The sequence below is a fragment of the Mixophyes fleayi genome, chromosome 7, assembly GCF_038048845.1.
Source record: "Mixophyes fleayi isolate aMixFle1 chromosome 7, aMixFle1.hap1, whole genome shotgun sequence".
Classification (NCBI taxonomy): Eukaryota; Metazoa; Chordata; class Amphibia; order Anura; family Limnodynastidae; genus Mixophyes; species Mixophyes fleayi.
This window is the reverse complement of record NC_134408.1, coordinates 153,668,994-153,687,643: the sequence shown is the minus strand read 5'-3', so window position 1 is coordinate 153,687,643 and position 18,650 is coordinate 153,668,994. Positions and strand designations below refer to the sequence as shown.

Sequence of the window (18,650 nt, the reverse complement as noted above, 5' to 3'; positions counted from 1 at the left end):
TCCCCCCATATTCTGTGGGACTCCCCCCATGTCTGTCTGTCCCCCCATATTCTGTGGGACTCCCCCCATGTCTGTCTGTGATGTATCCTGTAGGACTCCCCCCATGTCTGTCTGTCCCTCCGCTCCCCTCTCACCCATTTGCTCCATGTTATATATAAGAGTCTCCCTCCAGTATCGGGCTGTCTCTCTGTCGGACTCTGCCGTCTGTCTGTCTCTTCTTTCACTTTCATTTCTCGGGACTGGGAGGAGCGGACTCAAAACAGAAAGTTACTTTACTCCAACTCCGAGACCCCGCGGTCACTCCCCGGTCCTGAGCACCCCGAGATCCTGGGGCCACACCCCGGTCCTGAGCACCCCGAGATCCTGGGGCCACACCCCGGTCCTGAGCACCCCGGTCCTGAGCACCCCGAGACCCCGCGGTCACACCCCGGTCCTGAGCACCCCGAGACCCGCGGTCACACCCCGGTCCTGAGCACCCCGGTCCTGAGCACCCCGAGATCCGCGGTCACACCCCGGTCCTGAGCACCCCGAGACCCCGCGGTCACACCCCGGTCCTGAGCACCCCGAGACCCGCGGTCACTCCCCGGTCCTGAGCACCCCGAGATCCTGGGGTCCCGAGCACCGTACCCCGCAGAGAGTGACACCTGGGTGAGTCATGTATGTAACGTGTAATAACCATGGGGTGTGTTGTGTGTGCTGCATGTATTGTGGGATCGACATTAACCAGTGGCCACATAACAGCCTGACGTTAGCTTCTTATTAACAAAAATGATTTCTGAACGATTAAATCTACGTGGATCTCTGATTTGAGATTAGATTAACACAACAGGGTGCAGGGGCCATAGTGGCCCATCTTAGTGGTCACTGGGCTAGCTGCATTTTTTCCTTTAAAATGTTCCCAATAGGCCGCTGAGGTGAGTGTTTCCCCCAGGGCTAAAATTTGCCAGCCGGCCCCTGACAGGGTGATGACCCTCCACATATTGCAATTTTATTTATTCTGGCTAAACATGGGTTAGAGCAGTTGTTCCCAAACTTTTGCAGTTCGCGGCACCCTTAGAGTCTCCAAATTTTTTCAAGGCACCCCTCCAAAATAATTATTGAGCAGTCCTGTTTTAGAAGTAGTTGGGTCAAAAAATTGTAATAAGTATTTAGGTCAGGACAGAAATACTTATTTAGTTGTATGCAAAAATGCCCCCTCTGCATCCAGACACTCTGCCCTCTCTCACACTGCCCCCTCTGTCACGCTGTCCCCCCTCCTCTGCCCTCTGTCACGCTGTCACACTCCTCTGCCCCTGTCACACTCCTCTGCCCCGTTGTGCCCCCTCTGTCACGCTGTCCCCCCTCCTCTGCTCTGTCACGATGTCCCCCTCCTCTGCCCTCTCTCACACTGCCCTCTCTCACGCTGTCCCCCATCCTCTGCCCTCTCTCACACTGCCCCCTCTGTCACGCTGTCCCCCCTCCTCTGCCCCCTGTTTCACTCCTCTGACCCTGTGACACTCCTCTGCCCCGTTGTGCCCCAGCTGTCACCCTCTCTGCCCCCGCTGTCACCCTCTCTGCCCCGCTGTCACCCTCTCTGCCCCCGCTGTCACCCTCTCTGCCCCGCTGTCACCCTCTCTGCCTCCACTGTCACCCTCTCTGCCCCGCTGTCACCCTCTCTGCCCCAGCTATCACCCTCTCTGCCCCGCTGTCACCCTCTCTGCCCCAGCTGTCACCCTCTCTGCCCCCGCTGTCACCCTCTCTGCCCCAGCTGTAACCCTCTCTGCCCCCGCTGTCACCCTCTCTGCCCCACTGTCACCCTCTCTTCCCCCGCTGTCACCCTCTCTGCCCCCGCTGTCACCCTCTCTGCCCCAGCTGTCACCCTCTCTTCCCCGCTGTCACCCTCTCTTCCCCCGCTGTCACCCTCTCTGCCCCCGCTGTCACCCTCTCTTCCCCGCTGTCACCCTCTCTGCCCTAGCTGTCACCCTCTCTGCCCCAGCTGTCACCCTCTCTGCCCCAGCTGTCACCCTCTCTTCCCCGCTGTCACCCTCTCTGCCCCCGCTGTCACCCTCTCTTCCCCGCTGTCACCCTCTCTTCCCCACTGTCACCCTCTCTGCCCCGCTGTCACCCTCTCTTCCCCCGCTGTCACCCTCTCTGCCCCCGCTGTCACCCTCTCTGCCCTAGCTGTCACCCTCTCTGCCCCAGCTGTCACCCTCTCTGCCCCAGCTGTCACCCTCTCTTCCCCGCTGTCACCCTCTCTGCCCCCGCTGTCACCCTCTCTGCCCCCGCTGTCACCCTCTCTTCCCCGCTGTCACCCTCTCTGCCCCCGCTGTCACCCTCTCTGCCCCGCTGTCACCCTCTCTTCCCCGCTGTCACCCTCTCTGCCCCCGCTGTCACCCTCTCTGCCCCACTGTCACCCTCTCTTCCCCGCTGTCACCCTCTCTGCCCCAGCTGTCACCCTCTCTGCCCCTGCTGTCACCCTCTCTGCCCCGCTGTCACCCTCTCTGCCCTAGCTGTCACCCTCTCTTCCCTGCTGTCACCCTCTCTGCCCCCGCTGTCACCCTCTCTTCCCCCGCTGTCACCCTCTCTGCCCTGCTGTCACCCTCTCTGCCCCCGCTGTCACCCTCTCTGCCCCCGCTGTCACCCTCTCTGCCCCACTGTCACCCTCTCTTCCCCGCTGTCACCCTCTCTGCCCCCGCTGTCACCCTCTCTGCCCCGCTGTCACCCTCTCTTCCCCGCTGTCACCCTCTCTGCCCCGCTGTCACCCTCTCTTCCCCCGCTGTCACCCTCTCTGCCCCCACTGTCACCCTCTCTGCCCCAGCTGTCACCCTCTCTGCCCCAGCTGTCACCCTCTCTTCCCCGCTGTCACCCTCTCTGCCCCCGCTGTCACCCTCTCTGCCCCCGCTGTCACCCTCTCTGCCCCAGCTGTCACCCTCTCTTCCCCGCTGTCACCCTCTCTGCCCCTGCTGTCACCCTCTCTGCCCCCGCTGTCACCCTCTCTTCCCCGCTGTCACCCTCTCTTCCCCCGCTGTCACCCTCTCTGCCCCCGCTGTCACCCTCTCTGCCCCAGCTGTCACCCTCTCTGCCCCGCTGTCACCCTCTCTGCCCCAGCTGTCACTCTCTCTTCCCCGCTGTCACCCTCTCTGCCCCGCTGTCACCCTCTCTGCCCCGCTGTCACCCTCTCTGCCCCCGCTGTCACCCTCTCTTCCCCGCTGTCACCCTCTCTGCCCCGCTGTCACCCTCTCTGCCCCGCTGTCACCCTCTCTCCCCAGCTGTCACCCTCTCTTCCCCGCTGTTACCCTCTTTCCCCAGCTGTTACCCTCTTTCCCCCGCTGTCACCCTCTCTTCCCCGCTGTCACCCTCTCTGCCCCGCTGTCACCCTCTCTTCCCCGCTGTCACCCTCTCTTCCCCGCTGTCACCCTCTCTGCCCCCGCTGTCACCCTCTCTGCCCTGCTGTCACCCTCTCTGCCCCCGCTGTCACCCTCTCTGCCCCGCTGTCACCCTCTCTGCCCCCGCTGTCACCCTCTCTGCCCCGCTGTCACCCTCTCTCCCCAGCTGTCACCCTCTCTTCCCCGCTGTCACCCTCTCTGCCCCGCTGTCACCCTCTCTCCCCAGCTGTCACCCTCTCTTCCCCGCTGTCACCCTCTATGCCCCAGCTGTCACCCTCTCTCCCCCGCTGTCACCCTCTCTTCCCCGCTGTCACCCTCTCTGCCCCGCTGTCACCCTCTCTTCCCCGCTGTCACCCTCTCTGCCCCGCTGTCACCCTCTCTCCCCAGCTGTCACCCTCTCTTCCCCGCTGTCACCCTCTCTTCCCCGCTGTCACCCTCTCTGCCCCCGCTGTCACCCTCGTACCCCGGTTTTTGCAAATCGCGGGAGATTGGTGTCTTCGCAGCTTAAATTTAAAGCGGCGCTGCCTTGTAAAGGGAAACTTCCGGGGTATGATACATTTACCACCGGGTCTGATTCATTAAGGAAAGTAAAGCAAAAAAATGAGTAACTTTGAGCCTTGGCAAAACCATGTTGCATTGGAGGGGGAAGTACATTTAAAATGTGGGGGTAGATTTATATTTGGGATAGGGCATGTCCTAGATCAACTTTAAATTTCAGTATAAAAATAAAGCTATCAAGTATTTATTTATCTGCTGCATGAAAAGTCAGCCGGTATTTAACTTATGTGCAAAATAATAAACTAATTTGCACCCATTGTATTGTAACATGGTTTTGTCCAGGAGAAAACTTACTCATTTTTTATGCCTTACTTTCCTTAATGAATCAGGCCCCAGTGTATCTAATGTGTTGTATGCATGAACTTTATTTTGGTGACAACTTCTCTTGAATATGTTATTAGCCCACAAATAAAGCTAATGATGTAGAATGATCCCGCAATAGGTGTCAGGGGTCATTCCTCATCAAATCAACACAATTTTAGAAAAAATGTACCTTACATTCTCTAATTTCAATTAAATTTGGTATAATAAATGCTGCCATCGGTGTAAAGCCCCCCCGAAATCTTAGGCTGATATGTACACTGGTTTTGAAGTTATACACCTTTAAAGTTGCGCCTTTTCTCAGCGAAAAACTTGCTTTTAATGTTTTATTAAATTGCATTTGTAGCTCACCTGATTGTGCTGGAGAGTTGGGCAAGGTCTCATTTTAAACTTCTTTTTATGGGCTTTCATATGATACATAACACAGCATCATGTTTCAATAAAAATATAACATTTTCAAATCAAAATTTAGATTTTCACAAAAAGCCATATTTTAAATTTTTTGAAAACATCTTAAAAATTGTATGTATTACCCAGTATTGTTTTGTTACTATTTGTTTCCAATTGTAAAACGCTACGGAATCAGCTGGCACTATATAAATAAATGATGATGATCACTACCGTCTTCAGCTCCAAGTATTAGTGAGTAATTCCATCTTGTATTATTATAGTCATGACTAATTCATCAGACATTATAGTACATTGCCAGTCACAAGCTCCATATCCGAGTGGTATATTTTGTTTTCAGTGACCAAACTGTTTTTCTATTTTTAATACGATGAATCATCATCATCATCATCAACATTTATTTATATAGCGCCAGCAAATTCCGTAGCGCTTTACAATTGGGAACAAACATTGATAAGGCAATACTGGGCAATACATACAGAGAGAGAGGTAAGAGAACCCTGCTCACACCTTACAATCTATAGGACAATGGGAGTTAGAAACACAAGGGCATGTGCTACATCATATTGCACAATGGACCAGCCAGACTGCAAAGGTAAAAGTACTGAGTGGGCTGTGTGTGTTGCAATGTTGGTCAGAAGGTTGTTGTCTTGCGTTAGCAGTGTAGAGGATGGTAATAGGGTAATCTAGGGAAATTAAGATGGTGGTTGAGGAATATCATAACTTGTCTGAAGAGGTGGGTTTTCAGTGAACGCTTGAAGGTTTGAAGACCAGAGTAAAGTCTTACTGTGCGAGGGAGGGAATTCCACAATGTGGGTGCAGCCCTCTCTCCCCAGCTGTCACCCTCTCTTCCCCGCTGTCACCCTCTCTGCCCCCGCTGTCACCCTCTCTTCCCCGCTGTCACCCTCTCTGCCCCAGCTGTCACCCTCTCTGCCCTAGCTGTCACCCTCTCTTCCCTGCTGTCACCCTCTCTGCCCCCGCTGTCACCCTCTCTTCCCCCGCTGTCACCCTCTCTTCCCCCGCTGTCACCCTCTCTGCCCTGCTGTCACCCTCTCTGCCCCACTGTCACCCTCTCTCCCCCGCTGTCACCCTCTCTGCCCCACTGTCACCCTCTCTTCCCCGCTGTCACCCTCTCTCCCCCGCTGTCACCCTCTCTTCCCCGCTGTCACTCTCTCTGCCCCGCTGTCACCCTCTCTTCCCCGCTGTCACCCTCTCTTCCCCGCTGTCACCCTCTCTTCCCCGCTGTCACCCTCTCTTCCCCGCTGTCACGCTCCCTCTCATTCCTCTGCCGCGGACCAAGCATTAAAAAAAAGAAAAAGCACAGAAAGTTACCAATCCGCCGGGCGCCGGGACCCAGCAGCCTCCTCTCTCCCGCAGCAGCTTGTTACTGACATCGATATTCAGTGACAGCTGCGGGAGAGAGGAGTCTTCTGGGTCCCGGCGCCCGGCGGATTGGTAACTTTCTGTGCTTTTTCTTTTTTTTAATGCTTGGCCCGCGGCACCCCAGTGACAGCGCCGCGGCACCCCTGGGAGCCGCGGCGCACAGTTTGGGAACCGCCGGGTTAGGGCCTGAAATCAGGTGGCAAATTGGGCACAGGCATCACACTTAATCATTGCTGTATTGTTTCAAGGGTTAGTGTTTTATTAAATAATTGCAACAATAAATACTATATCACTTTCTTCAAAATAAAATAGACTATGTACGGCAAAGGATTTGGGTAAAAAGGACCAATAGGAAGGAAACTTCACCTTATCATGACACCCAGTTCTATAACAATCCCTCCACAAAAACTACAACATAATTTCCCCAAAAAGATAATTATATACACCAATGAAGCAAGACATCCCCTAACACAATACTCTGCATTACAACTACCCAGACACCAATTTATAATATCACCCACACACCCTTTACTGTCTGGAAATGAAAACAGACTTTAAATATATGCAAACCTTACTAAAAAAAAGGGCGTTTCCACAATATCTAATAGTAAAAGAATAGGATAAATAGCCAAGAATCGAAAGACTGCCAGATCTTTGCTGCACCTAGGGAGGTCTCATCCTCCACCAGAGTCTACCCCAGCTAGAGATGGGCGGGCTCCGTTTCCTTGAAACCTAACCCACCCGAACTCTGGGGTTCCGAGTACCGAGCCGAGTTGGCTCGGTAGTCTAGCGCCTATTCGGATTCCAAAACGTCATCGGATTTTGCGGGTTTTGGAATCAATAAATACCCGCCTCCAGGGCGATCTAGCGCCATTTGAGAGAGGGACAGAGAAGGGTTAGGTCACTGTAGAGCAGGCAAAGTGATAGAGTAGAAATAGGAGGGTGGGTATTTTTCTGAATTTGCACTACAACGTGTTTGGGGTCTCATATACCCCCTTATAAAAGACCTGATTTTTCTGAGTGCTGAAATCCTAATATAGCAGTCATTGCACTGTATTTCCAAAGAGAAGCAGGGATGACGCAGGTGGCAGACCACAACAGTTTGACATCTTGTCTGGTTTGAAAGATTTTACCAAAAAAGTGTGACCTCAGCCATAACTCAATCCGATCCTACTATTAACATGCAAAGGATGGTGGAGGATTATTTTCGAGAGTTCATTGAAATCGAATTGTCAGACAGTCCCTTTCCATACTGGGAGGAAAACAAGCAATTTGGAGACCCATGTACAAACTCTCTTTGCAATACCTAAGCTTCCCACCCTCCAGTGTGTACTCAGAAAGAGTATTCAGCACAGCCGGGAACCTTGTCAGTGATCGACGTAGGAGGTTACTTCCTAAAAGTGTGGAAAATATGATGTTCATCAAAATGAACTACATCTTCCACGAGGAAGGCCTTTACCGGCAAATACATCCAAGTACTGACACTTCTCTAATGGCGGATTCCAGCGGAGATGAATTAATAGTCTGTGATGATGATGTACACACTGATGAGGGTGATGTTGATGCTGCTGATGATGACAACATCTTGACAGCGTATAATTCATTTCACAGCACTGTTGGTCTAACCTGCCTTTACGGCATTGATAGCTGATTTAGTGGGGGCCCAAACAAACCAAGCACTTCAGCCACAAAAGAGCCCTTGTCGCTGAAGTTCTTGGTTTGTTAAAGTGTGCATGTCCTTTGTAAGATCCAACATATGTGGCCTATGTCGTGCATGCCAATATATGAAACAAACAAAAGAGTATAACGATCGATATTCCAAAACATTTAACATTAAACAATTCTTAAACTGTAATTCACCAAACATTGTCTATTGTCTCACCTGCCCATGCAATCTACACTATATAGGAATGACAGGTAGACCATTCAAAGTTAGAGTCTTGGAACATGTGGGCAATATAAGAAGAGCAAAGAAAGATAAGAAGCATTACAAACAACTCGCATCCTTCGCAAGGCATTTTTTGAGGTGCCATAATTCTGACCCAAGATCACTCCAGGCTTTTGCTATGGAGCAAATTGCGTTAGGCCTAAGAAGGGTTGACCTCCATCAAGAACTGTATAGGCAGGGCACTCCAGATAGGTCTGTAATTAAAAATGAATAAATTTTATTAAGTATGCATTAAAAGCTAACTGGTAGGATATGGTAGGATTATTCTCTCTACTTTGACCATTCCTAATGCAGACTAGAACAACATATATTTCATAATGTAAGTGAACAAAAAATGCCAATTAACTGCTATTTTAATTTGTATAGCAAAAATATCAACTATATATATAGTCACTTGTAGAGGAAATGATGGTAATAAAGTTAAATAGTTCAAATAGATGGAACTAGAAATGTAATCAATACGGAGACTCAAACTATCACCTATTAAATAGGGTCAAGTGTTCAATAGATGGAAGAGTGATGGAGTTTATTTAGATCTTATAAGAAGGCCATATAGCTATTATAGTCATTGAGACCATTAGGGACCATACTTCCTATAAGGAAGAATTTTTTGGTTTCTCTTTTCAATAATTTCTTTTGTATGACGCCACCTCCTATCCCCATGCCAACTTTTTCCATGGCATATCTGAACAATTCTATTTCTACACGGCAATAGCGCTATTTTGGAATGTTGCTGTAAATTGTGATTTTCTCGCACTTATAATTGTGCTTTAAGACATTTAGCAGAGGCTATGCAAATAATTTTGCATTTTATTTCACTTATACACTTGTTTGTCTCTTTATGTTACATTTTAATATTTTGCTCCATATCCTACCAGTTAGTTTTTAATGCATACTTAATAAAATGTATTAATTTTTAATTTCAGACCTATCTGGAGTGCCCTGCTATACACATCTTTTTCTTTCCTGTTTAACCTTAACCTTAGTTATGTGTTTGGGTGCACCCCCTAGGACATTCTGCCTTTTTTCCCTAGGTAATCATACTATATGATGTATTGAGGATTAGGTCAATACTATATACCTAGTGCGGTCTTCAACCCCTTTTTCTGCTCCATCAAGAACTAAGGAGAGAAACTAATTTTTTTTTTATTATGAATAGTTCAGCACCGCATGGTCCTAATGCTTCTAACAACTTTATGGTATTTTTATAACATATTGTGGATTTTTTCAATATATGGATATCATTTAATAAATATATTCATCTGACTGGCTTCAATTGGTCTCTATATTTATACCATCTGATATAGAACCGATCCTGTTCATAGTAGGCTTTGGAGTTATCATAATGTACTGATTTATGTATATTCATTCACCTTATATTTATTAATAACAAGCCATGTTAATGATAACATCACAAACATTATAATCTACCTACTCATGGATAATATGAGCATTCCTTTGGTGGATATCACTATACTTATATTTATTCCTACTATACTAGTGTATGAATTATAGGGTGGCCTATATATGTAATAATATTCACTTCTTTTTCACTTTAACAGTTATGATCTATTCACTTAAATAAAATACATTTATTACATTTTATTGATTTTTCATACCTATTTTTTTTTCGCACAGACCGGTCATGTCTGTGAGTCATACACAATTTTTTCCCTTTTTCCTTTTCTCAATTAAATAATCTTGACATATTACATTATTTTTTTCTTATGATACACTTGCTAGGTTTTATAATGCCTACTTTCATCAGTCACACCACACACACATCAATATCATATTTTATTATAGCGTCACCCGCTTTTTCCTCTTCGTTATTCATGTAAAATCTCACACATTATTATACAGTTACTTTTCCTTCTGTATATTATGGTATCCTCCGTATAGCGATTATTATTTATCATCTAAATGCCTTTTCTAAATAATTTAATCAATACATTATTTGGTTATTGTAATTCACCTATGCAGTTTGAGGTGTTATATCCATGTTACTGCTAGTGATCATTAGGGTATGCAGTATGAGATTAATACATTATATACATATTGAATCATTGTGGATCAAATGTCTACTGTAGTATTATGGTACACAATTAGTTAGTACAAAATAATACCTAAATTATGTGATTTTAGCCCAAAAAACGGAATTTTTAAAAAAATGGCTAAACAAAACCAAAACCCGAAGGTAATCCAAAACCAAAACATGGGGGTCAGTGAGCATCTCTAACCCCAGCTCACAGTATCCATCCGGCCCCTTTCCAATTCTCTTATTTTCCAAACCTCATTCAGAATAGTACCCACCACCTCACTGCAGGGAAGAATTTTGCCCCTAATGGACACTAAACACTGTGCATTCCACAGGTAAAACCTAACAACTGTACTATCTAAAAACAAGTGCTTAAATCAAAATCCCCACACCTTTTGAGCCCTCCATACATCCACTCAGGGTAACTAAACCCCAAAGGGCACGGAAAGCCTAAGTTGTTGTACGCTCCCTTATAAACCTTGATATTAAAAGGACACTGAAGCTAGAAGTAGTCCATTGTCTCCACTTCCCCATAACATTCCTCCCATGGACAACCATGATCAGCAACACTCCTATGCTTCAGGTTACCCTTAACACAGGGCGTGTCTTCGATTGGGCACAATGGGCAGGTGCCCGGGGGCCCTGTGGGCAAGCGGGCCGTCCGAGGCAGCGCTGTTAACGGAAAGAAAAAAAATCAGCAAAAAAAAAAAAAAAAGGATAATACTTACCTAGCGGTCACATCAGCTGGCGATCCGGCTCCCTCCCTGGTCTCCTCCTCCGTGCGGCGCTCACATTGAATGTCGGGCGTGACGCATCCATTGCGGAGCACAACACGGAGGAGTCATCCGCGCGAGAAGAACTATCAGCAGCAGTGAATCTGAGAAAAGAAGAGAAGAGGACAGGAGAACAAGCTGATTAAAACGTAAGTTAAGGGAATTTTTTTTTTTTAGTATTCCAAGGGACACTGACCAGTGCATAAAAGTCACCTGGTCCTGGAGCATCACAGACCTTATCTCCCTGCTACATACTTCTACTTGTAATACTAATGGGGCATTATATATTATTCTCTTTGGCCCATTATAAGTTGTTATAAGGCCCATTATAAGCCAGTGTAGCACTCCTCTGCACTTGCATGTTGGATGTGGAACAGCTCAACCAATAAGTACATACTATCTCCTGTCAAGTACTGGACTTATGCAGCTTCGCTGTAAGCAGCCTGGGAGATTCTCTTTAAATGCAAAAACAATTCTGTGCCATGTGGCCTGTTCTTTGCTGAAATATACTCTGTATCATGTGTGTTTGGATTTATTGGTCTTTAGTACTGGTCTATAGCAGTTGATCTCAAAATTTCTCAGTTCGAGGCACCCCTAGGGTCTCCATAATGTTTTCAAGGCACCGCCAAGCCAAAATAACTACCAATTTGCCCCCACCTTGCTTACCACTGGCCCTTGCCGCAGCACCACAGTGAGACTGCTACGGCACCCCAGGGAGCCACGGCACCCAGTTTGGGAACCACTGGTCTATAGTATTATACTATAATCACTTTTTGTATTGTTTCCATGCAATATCAATAAAATGCATTTAAGCCAGGCATTGTATATCAGGGTGCACTGACCAGGCCTGCAGTACCTGACATATACTTCACTGTGACCCCAAATTGTCACCTGTTTTGCTAATTACACCACTATGTTAGTTAAGGGATAACAACTTATAATGGGCCAAAGATAATAATTTATTCTCTTTGACCCATTATAAGTTGTTATTTCTTAATGTGAAGGGGGGTGGGGGTCCTACAGTCACACAACAATGTGAGGGGGTCCTACAGTCACACAACAATGTGAGGGGGGTCCTACAGTCACACAACAATGTGAGGGGGTCCTACAGTCACACAACAATGTGAGGGGGGTCCTACAGTCACACAGCAATGTGGGGGGTCCTACAGTCATACAGCAATGTGAGGGGGGGTCCTACATTTACACAGTCACACAGCCATGTGAGGGGGGGGGGTCCTATAGTCACACAGTCACATAGCATTTTTTTTTATGTTTAAACACTGAATTTGTTGCAGGTAACAATTAATATAACCTTAATTTTATCGATAATTTATTTTTTTTATTCCTGTGAGTGGTTGTGTAGGTAGGGGCCCCAGTGCACTGCTTTGCCCGGGGGCCCATAATGTTCTTAAGATGGCCCTGCCTTAACATAGAGCCTCCCATGAAATACAAGATAGGTGAGACCTCTAAACTTCGAATTAATCCTCTTGGAATTCTCCAAAGACAGACATTTCGATCACCTGGACAATCCTTTAGTAACGGGCACATCAAAGTGAGTATGCAAAATCTTCCTCTTCAACACCTTCCAAGAGGAGTTTTCTGCATCACCCACCCCGATCTGCCATTTCCTTGTCACATTCAAACTCTGAATCACATAGGCTGGGAGGTATCCATGCTTAATTCAAAGACTTTTTATGGGACCCCCATCCAACAATGCGTTGAGAAAGGGGTGCACACAGACCCGAAAGCCAGCTACCCACTGAGGGAGATAATCCAAAAAGAGATTCACAATATCAAGCTTCAAGAAGGTAGTACTAAAGAACAGCACTGGGTTTACCATTCCAAGGCCACCTTCATCCTTCGGTTTCTTTGTCGCACTCCTTGTGAAGAAGTTTTAACCACTTGACTGGCCTGAGGAAGCATATCCGGAAGGGCAATCTGCTGCCCTTTCTACCTTAACCAGAGAACTTCACTCTTTTCATGGTTTATCTCTGAACACGAAGCCTCAGAATATTCGCAGATCAAATTTTCAATGCCTCGCGCCTCGGCCACCTCTTACAGGACAACTGTGACACCATCTGTATAGGCCATTACCTTCAAGGGAACATCCACAGTCAGCTGCTCTCCCCTCACTATACTGTTCTCAAACCTCCTGATAAAAGGGTCAATCGCGAATACATAGAGGAGGGGGAACCTTGTCTGACTCCGATGACACCCCAATAGTAGGGCCCATCCAACTATTCACTAGATGGAAGCTCTCAGCCTGCCTGTAAATGATATGTAGCCAATCAACCACTCTCACTGGCGGACAATACCAAGAAGAAGAAGGAGTGCCCACAGGTATTAATGCTTAACATGATCAAACGCCTTAGATTGAGAAAGTACTCCTGGTTGCCAAGGTGACCTACAGATTAGACCAATCTAATCCGTTATCTGGCTGTTCTGAGGTTGGGACTCAGCATCCAGTACCAATGCTCTGCCCGCTACCTGCAGCTCTGGCCAGTGTGATAGGCCAGGGGGATCCATCCAGAGCAACTCTGATCTAAAGAAAGAGGGCAGGTGTACCAGTCCAGGTTCCAGGTGCCCAGCAAAGGGCTACGCTGGCAACGAGAGTTACCCAGAAGGATGCGGTTTTAGGTGCAGAAGAAGGAGTCTAGTGGTGACAGCAGGCCCCTTCTGCTGTTAGAGGGGCGCAATTTTGGATTGCCACAGACAGGGTGGCATATGAGGTGCATCTTGTCACACTTGTGTTTCACAGTAGTCCCTAAAGGATTGTCTAACCTTCTTGTCCCCCAGTTGAGTTTAAACACCACAGTCCCCTACTTTTCTGAAGGGTGTCCAAAGCGTTCAAAGACAAAGGTGATCCAAGATCTCTACCGCCACCAACTTTGGAGTTGATATGCCAGAGCTCCCTTTAACAAAAACCTATCTATTCTTGACCTACTTTTACCTCTAAAAAAGGTGAACACTGTGAAGTCTGGAGAGTGACGAATAAGCACATCTACCATCCCAGCCTGACTTACCATACAAACTAAAAAAACCTGCATTATAGCCGAGCGATGTCTACGAGCCTACCTTATCCTCTGGCCTAAGAGTGGTGTTAAAATCACTCCCTAAGACAATCTACTGGCCCGTAAATAGGTAAAGGTTAAATTCACCAAAAAGGCATTTCCTGCCCCGTCTGGTCTGTGGACCACAGATATTAATCAATGTAAATGTACTCACAGCGCTAGTTACAACTTAGTCCTAAATAAATAATAATCAAACATTAAACACTGAATCCGTGGATTAATATGTGTTAAGTGTTTGATAAGTGTTTAATGTTTGATTATTATTTATTTAGGATCTGTCTTGTATCTAGCGCTGTGAGTACATTTACATCTTCTATCAGGAGGTTTATAGGAGCTTACAGTTTCCTTCATAGCTGCAAAAAACGCTCAAGACCCGATGCAGTTTCTTCAAATTACATTTATTATATATCTTTATATAAACTAATTTTTTATTATTTTTATCACATTTAGCTTGGCCTTGGTTAAAATACTCAGGGCCGGTGCTAGGGTCCATGGCGTCCTAGGCATTTTTACAAAATCGGCGCCTCTTCCCCTCTCCCCGTGCATCTGAATGCTGTGCGGCGGCCGTGACAGGTATGGTCAGCGGTCGCCGCACAGTTTTAAAGTAATTTACCATTCTGTGGCGCCCTCCAGAGCCCGGCGCCCTAGGCAAGTGCCTAACTTTGCCTAATGGGAGCGCCGGGCCTGAAAATACTCAGCGCTTGAGAGTCTTTTTCCATAGCTTGTGTATTATAGATAATAATCAGCCTCAGAACTTGCCCCCTTAGGGAAACATCCACAACCATACATCTACCCACTCTTATTTCTATAATCCACAGAATGGTTACCATACCTGTAAAAAGGACTGGCCACTCCACAAGAGACCAATAGGAGGGACCTCGCCTCCACTCCTGTTTACACTTCTCGATGCCTGCGAGGTGTCCAACCCTACTCTCTTGCAAAAACAAAAAATCAACCTCAAGTGTGTTAAAAAAAACCGAAGGCCAAATCACTAGTTTGGTCGGAACACACAGATACCAAATTAATTGTGGTAAACCGTATGAGTCGGGGAGCGATCATTAAAGATCATAGGCATAGCCTTCATTTCCTTAGCATTGTATTACCTAACCGCTATAAGACTTTTCGCCGTGTACACAATCACTTATGGCCAGAGAGTCTTCTAACTAAACCACACCATCCATTCTAGCAATTGTCCCCACCTACCTCCGATCCTCCTCATTATACCCCAGATTTCCCCCATGTGACCGAATGGGCTTACTTCACCCCCTGGTCTGTTGGGGGAAGAAGGATGAAGGGATGTTCTTCCTGCACAGTTTAGGTTTCTCTCTCACCGTCAGTAACCGACTGTTACTGACCTCCTACTGGTGCCACCAGACGCTCGCCAACTGTACAATAGTTGTAGGAGATTTTGGCTGCCACCACTGGGCTCCTGCAACGGCACCTAGAACCGCTTACTTCTGGGTATAGCTGCTACAGCATGTCTTTGCTGTGGGCTGGCTGGTACCTCCTGACAGCTTACTATGGATCAGGACTGCATGGTAGCAGGAAGAGCATTGACACAGAGCCGCTGGGTACAACACAGGACAGCCGGGGAACGGATTAGGGTGTAAGCTCTTATCTATTGGTCGCAGGATACAGCAGGTAATAGGCCTCAGGTGGAATCTTCAAGCAGTGATGTTTTATTGCTCAAGAGTCCTGACAAGGTTGGATTATTCATGCAGTTTGTCTATTTTTTTAACAAGACAGGATAAAATGTAACGACCCCTTGTTGTGTATTCAGGCTAAAAAGGTGTTGGTCATTCATAGATGAAAATGGCCTAATTAGCATGGGATTAACTTTATTTCCTTTCTTACAAAAACACATTTCCTCCAACACTTACCTGCATCAGAAATTAATACATTACTAATACAAAAATCAGTACATTTGCAATTATATAAATTGGCGCACTGCGCCACTCATTGAAATACATTTATAAAATAAGTTCCAGCCACAATATATTAAAAAAAAAAAGGTTATTTTGGTCTAGAAAGCTGCTGTTGCTTTTTTGGATATGTTTATTTATTTTGCTTGTCTCGTTTTTCAGCCACTCCATAAAACTGGTGAGTTTATTATGCATGGAGAGGGTGGAGAAAGATTTAACAATCATTCTAGTAGCATAAAATAAGTATGCCCACTAAAACTGTAGATTTTGGGAAGTGTAATGAAAGGCATTTACAAAACTGGAACAGTGGGGATCTCTGCGGGATATCTTCCAATATGAAAATGGCTTCCATTAGAATTACTCAACTAAATCAATAAAATATCTTACATAAAGTGCAGTCACTATGTAAAAAATCCTCAAACTTATAAATACAATGTGTACATAGGAAAAGACTGATGCAAGAAAAAGCGCATGTTTTGAATAGAAGGACATATAGACAGGATGTCAGCAACTAATGACACATTTACTGGTGCATCCATCCAGTATGTAGCACTGTATCTAATGTTCTGGTTTTAAGAACTTCAGTGAGTGAAAAATTCAAAAACAATGTACCGGTACTTATACAGTTACTCCTTTGTTTTATGGTTCTGTCACCACTCTGCTGCTGAAATGTGCTATATCATTTTGCTTCTGGTATATTGGTAACAATTATGAATACAATTACCATAGAGAAGCACTGTATTCAATGTTCTGCATATATAAACATTTATCAAATAGAGACTGGGGGGTAAATGTATCATACCCCGGTTTTTGCAAATCGCGGGAGATTGGTGTCTTCGCAGCTTAAATTTAAAGCGGCGCTGCCTTGTAAAGGGAAACTTCCGGGGTATGATACATTTACCACCGGGTCTGATTCATTAAGGAAAGTAAAGCAAAAAAATGAGTAACTTTGAGCCTTGGCAAAACCATGTTGCATTGGAGGGGGAAGTACATTTAAAATGTGGGGGTAGATTTATATTTGGGATAGGGCATGTCCTAGATCAACTTTAAATTTCAGTATAAAAATAAAGCTATCAAGTATTTATTTATCTGCTGCATGAAAAGTCAGCCGGTATTTAACTTATGTGCAAAATAATAAACTAATTTGCACCCATTGTATTGTAACATGGTTTTGTCCAGGAGAAAACTTACTCATTTTTTATGCCTTACTTTCCTTAATGAATCAGGCCCCAGTGTATCTAATGTGTTGTATGCATGAACTTTATTTTGGTGACAACTTCTCTTGAATATGTTATTAGCCCACAAATAAAGCTAATGATGTAGAATGATCCCGCAATAGGTGTCAGGGGTCATTCCTCATCAAATCAACACAATTTTAGAAAAAAATGTACCTTACATTCTCTAATTTCAATTAAATTTGGTATAATAAATGCTGCCATCGGTGTAAAGCCCCCCCGAAATCTTAGGCTGATATGTACACTGGTTTTGAAGTTATACACCTTTAAAGTTGCGCCTTTTCTCAGCGAAAAACTTGCTTTTAATGTTTTATTAAATTGCATTTGTAGCTCACCTGATTGTGCTGGAGAGTTGGGCAAGGTCTCATTTTAAACTTCTTTTTATGGGCTTTCATATGATACATAACACAGCATCATGTTTCAATAAAAATATAACATTTTCAAAATCAAAATTTAGATTTTCACAAAAAGCCATATTTTAAATTTTTTGAAAAACATCTTAAAAATTGTATGTATTACCCAGTATTGTTTTGTTACTATTTGTTTCCAATTGTAAAACGCTACGGAATCAGCTGGCACTATATAAATAAATGATGATGATCACTACCGTCTTCAGCTCCAAGTATTAGTGAGTAATTCCATCTTGTATTATTATAGTCATGACTAATTCATCAGACATTATAGTACATTGCCAGTCACAAGCTCCATATCTGAGTGGTATATTTTGTTTTCAGTGACCAAACTGTTTTTCTATTTTTAATACGATGAATCATCATCATCATCATCAACATTTATTTATATAGCGCCAGCAAATTCCGTAGCGCTTTACAATTGGGAACAAACATTGATAAGGCAATACTGGGCAATACATACAGAGAGAGAGGTAAGAGAACCCTGCTCACACCTTACAATCTATAGGACAATGGGAGTTAGAAACACAAGGGCATGTGCTACATCATATTGCACAATGGACCAGCCAGACTGCAAAGGTAAAAGTACTGAGTGGGCTGTGTGTGTTGCAATGTTGGTCAGAAGGTTGTTGTCTTGCGTTAGCAGTGTAGAGGATGGTAATAGGGTAATCTAGGGAAATTAAGATGGTGGTTGAGGAATATCATAACTTGTCTGAAGAGGTGGGTTTTCAGTGAACGCTTGAAGGTTTGAAGACTAGAGGAAAGTCTTATTGTGTGTGGGAGGGAATTCCACAACGTGGGTGCAGCCCGGAAAAAATCCTGTAACCTTAGAATGGGAGGATGTGATGAGAGTGGAGGAGAGACATAGATCTTGTGCAGAACGGAGGTGTCGAGTGGGGAGATATTTCGAGACAAGTGAAGAGATGTATGTCGGTGCAATTTTGTTGATGGCCTTGTATGTTAGTAGAAGAATTTTATATTGGATTCGTTGAAATACAGACAGCCAATGTAGAGACTGACAGAGTGGCTCAGCAGAGGAATAACGGTTTGCAAGGAAAATCAGTCTAGCCGCTGCGTGCAAAATAGATTGTAGGGGTTCAAGTCTGACTTTGGGAAGACCAGTAAGGAGGGAATTGCAATAGTCGATGCGGGAGATGATGAGTGCATGAATTAAGGTTTTTGCAGTTTCTTGTGTGAGATATGTGCGTATTATGGCAA

General features: G+C 45.5%; 2 protein-coding genes across 4 annotated transcripts in view; one reads left to right on the top strand and one right to left on the bottom strand.

Annotated features, from left to right (window-relative positions):
* DTX3L (deltex E3 ubiquitin ligase 3L) overlaps positions 1–385 on the bottom strand; it is a 30,023-nt gene extending 29,638 nt beyond the window's left edge. Inside the window, exon 1 of one of the 2 annotated variants that reach the window (XM_075181242.1) lies at positions 135–385. In XM_075181242.1, coding sequence (XP_075037343.1) covers positions 135–230 — 96 coding nt within the window. In that variant the 5' untranslated portion in view covers positions 231–385. The remainder of the gene's footprint in view (positions 1–134) is intronic. The other variant, XM_075181243.1, reaches the window with a different exon arrangement.
* Positions 254–18,650, top strand: part of PARP9 (poly(ADP-ribose) polymerase family member 9) — a 43,356-nt gene continuing 24,959 nt past the window's right edge. Inside the window, exons 1-2 of one of the 2 annotated variants that reach the window (XM_075181245.1) lie at positions 254–480; positions 533–648. Coding sequence is in view for 1 of the 2 variants with exons in the window: in XM_075181244.1 (XP_075037345.1) it covers positions 656–657 (2 nt within the window). In the remaining variant the exon portion in view is untranslated. Of the gene's footprint in view, positions 658–18,650 lie in introns of both variants that reach the window. The other variant, XM_075181244.1, reaches the window with a different exon arrangement.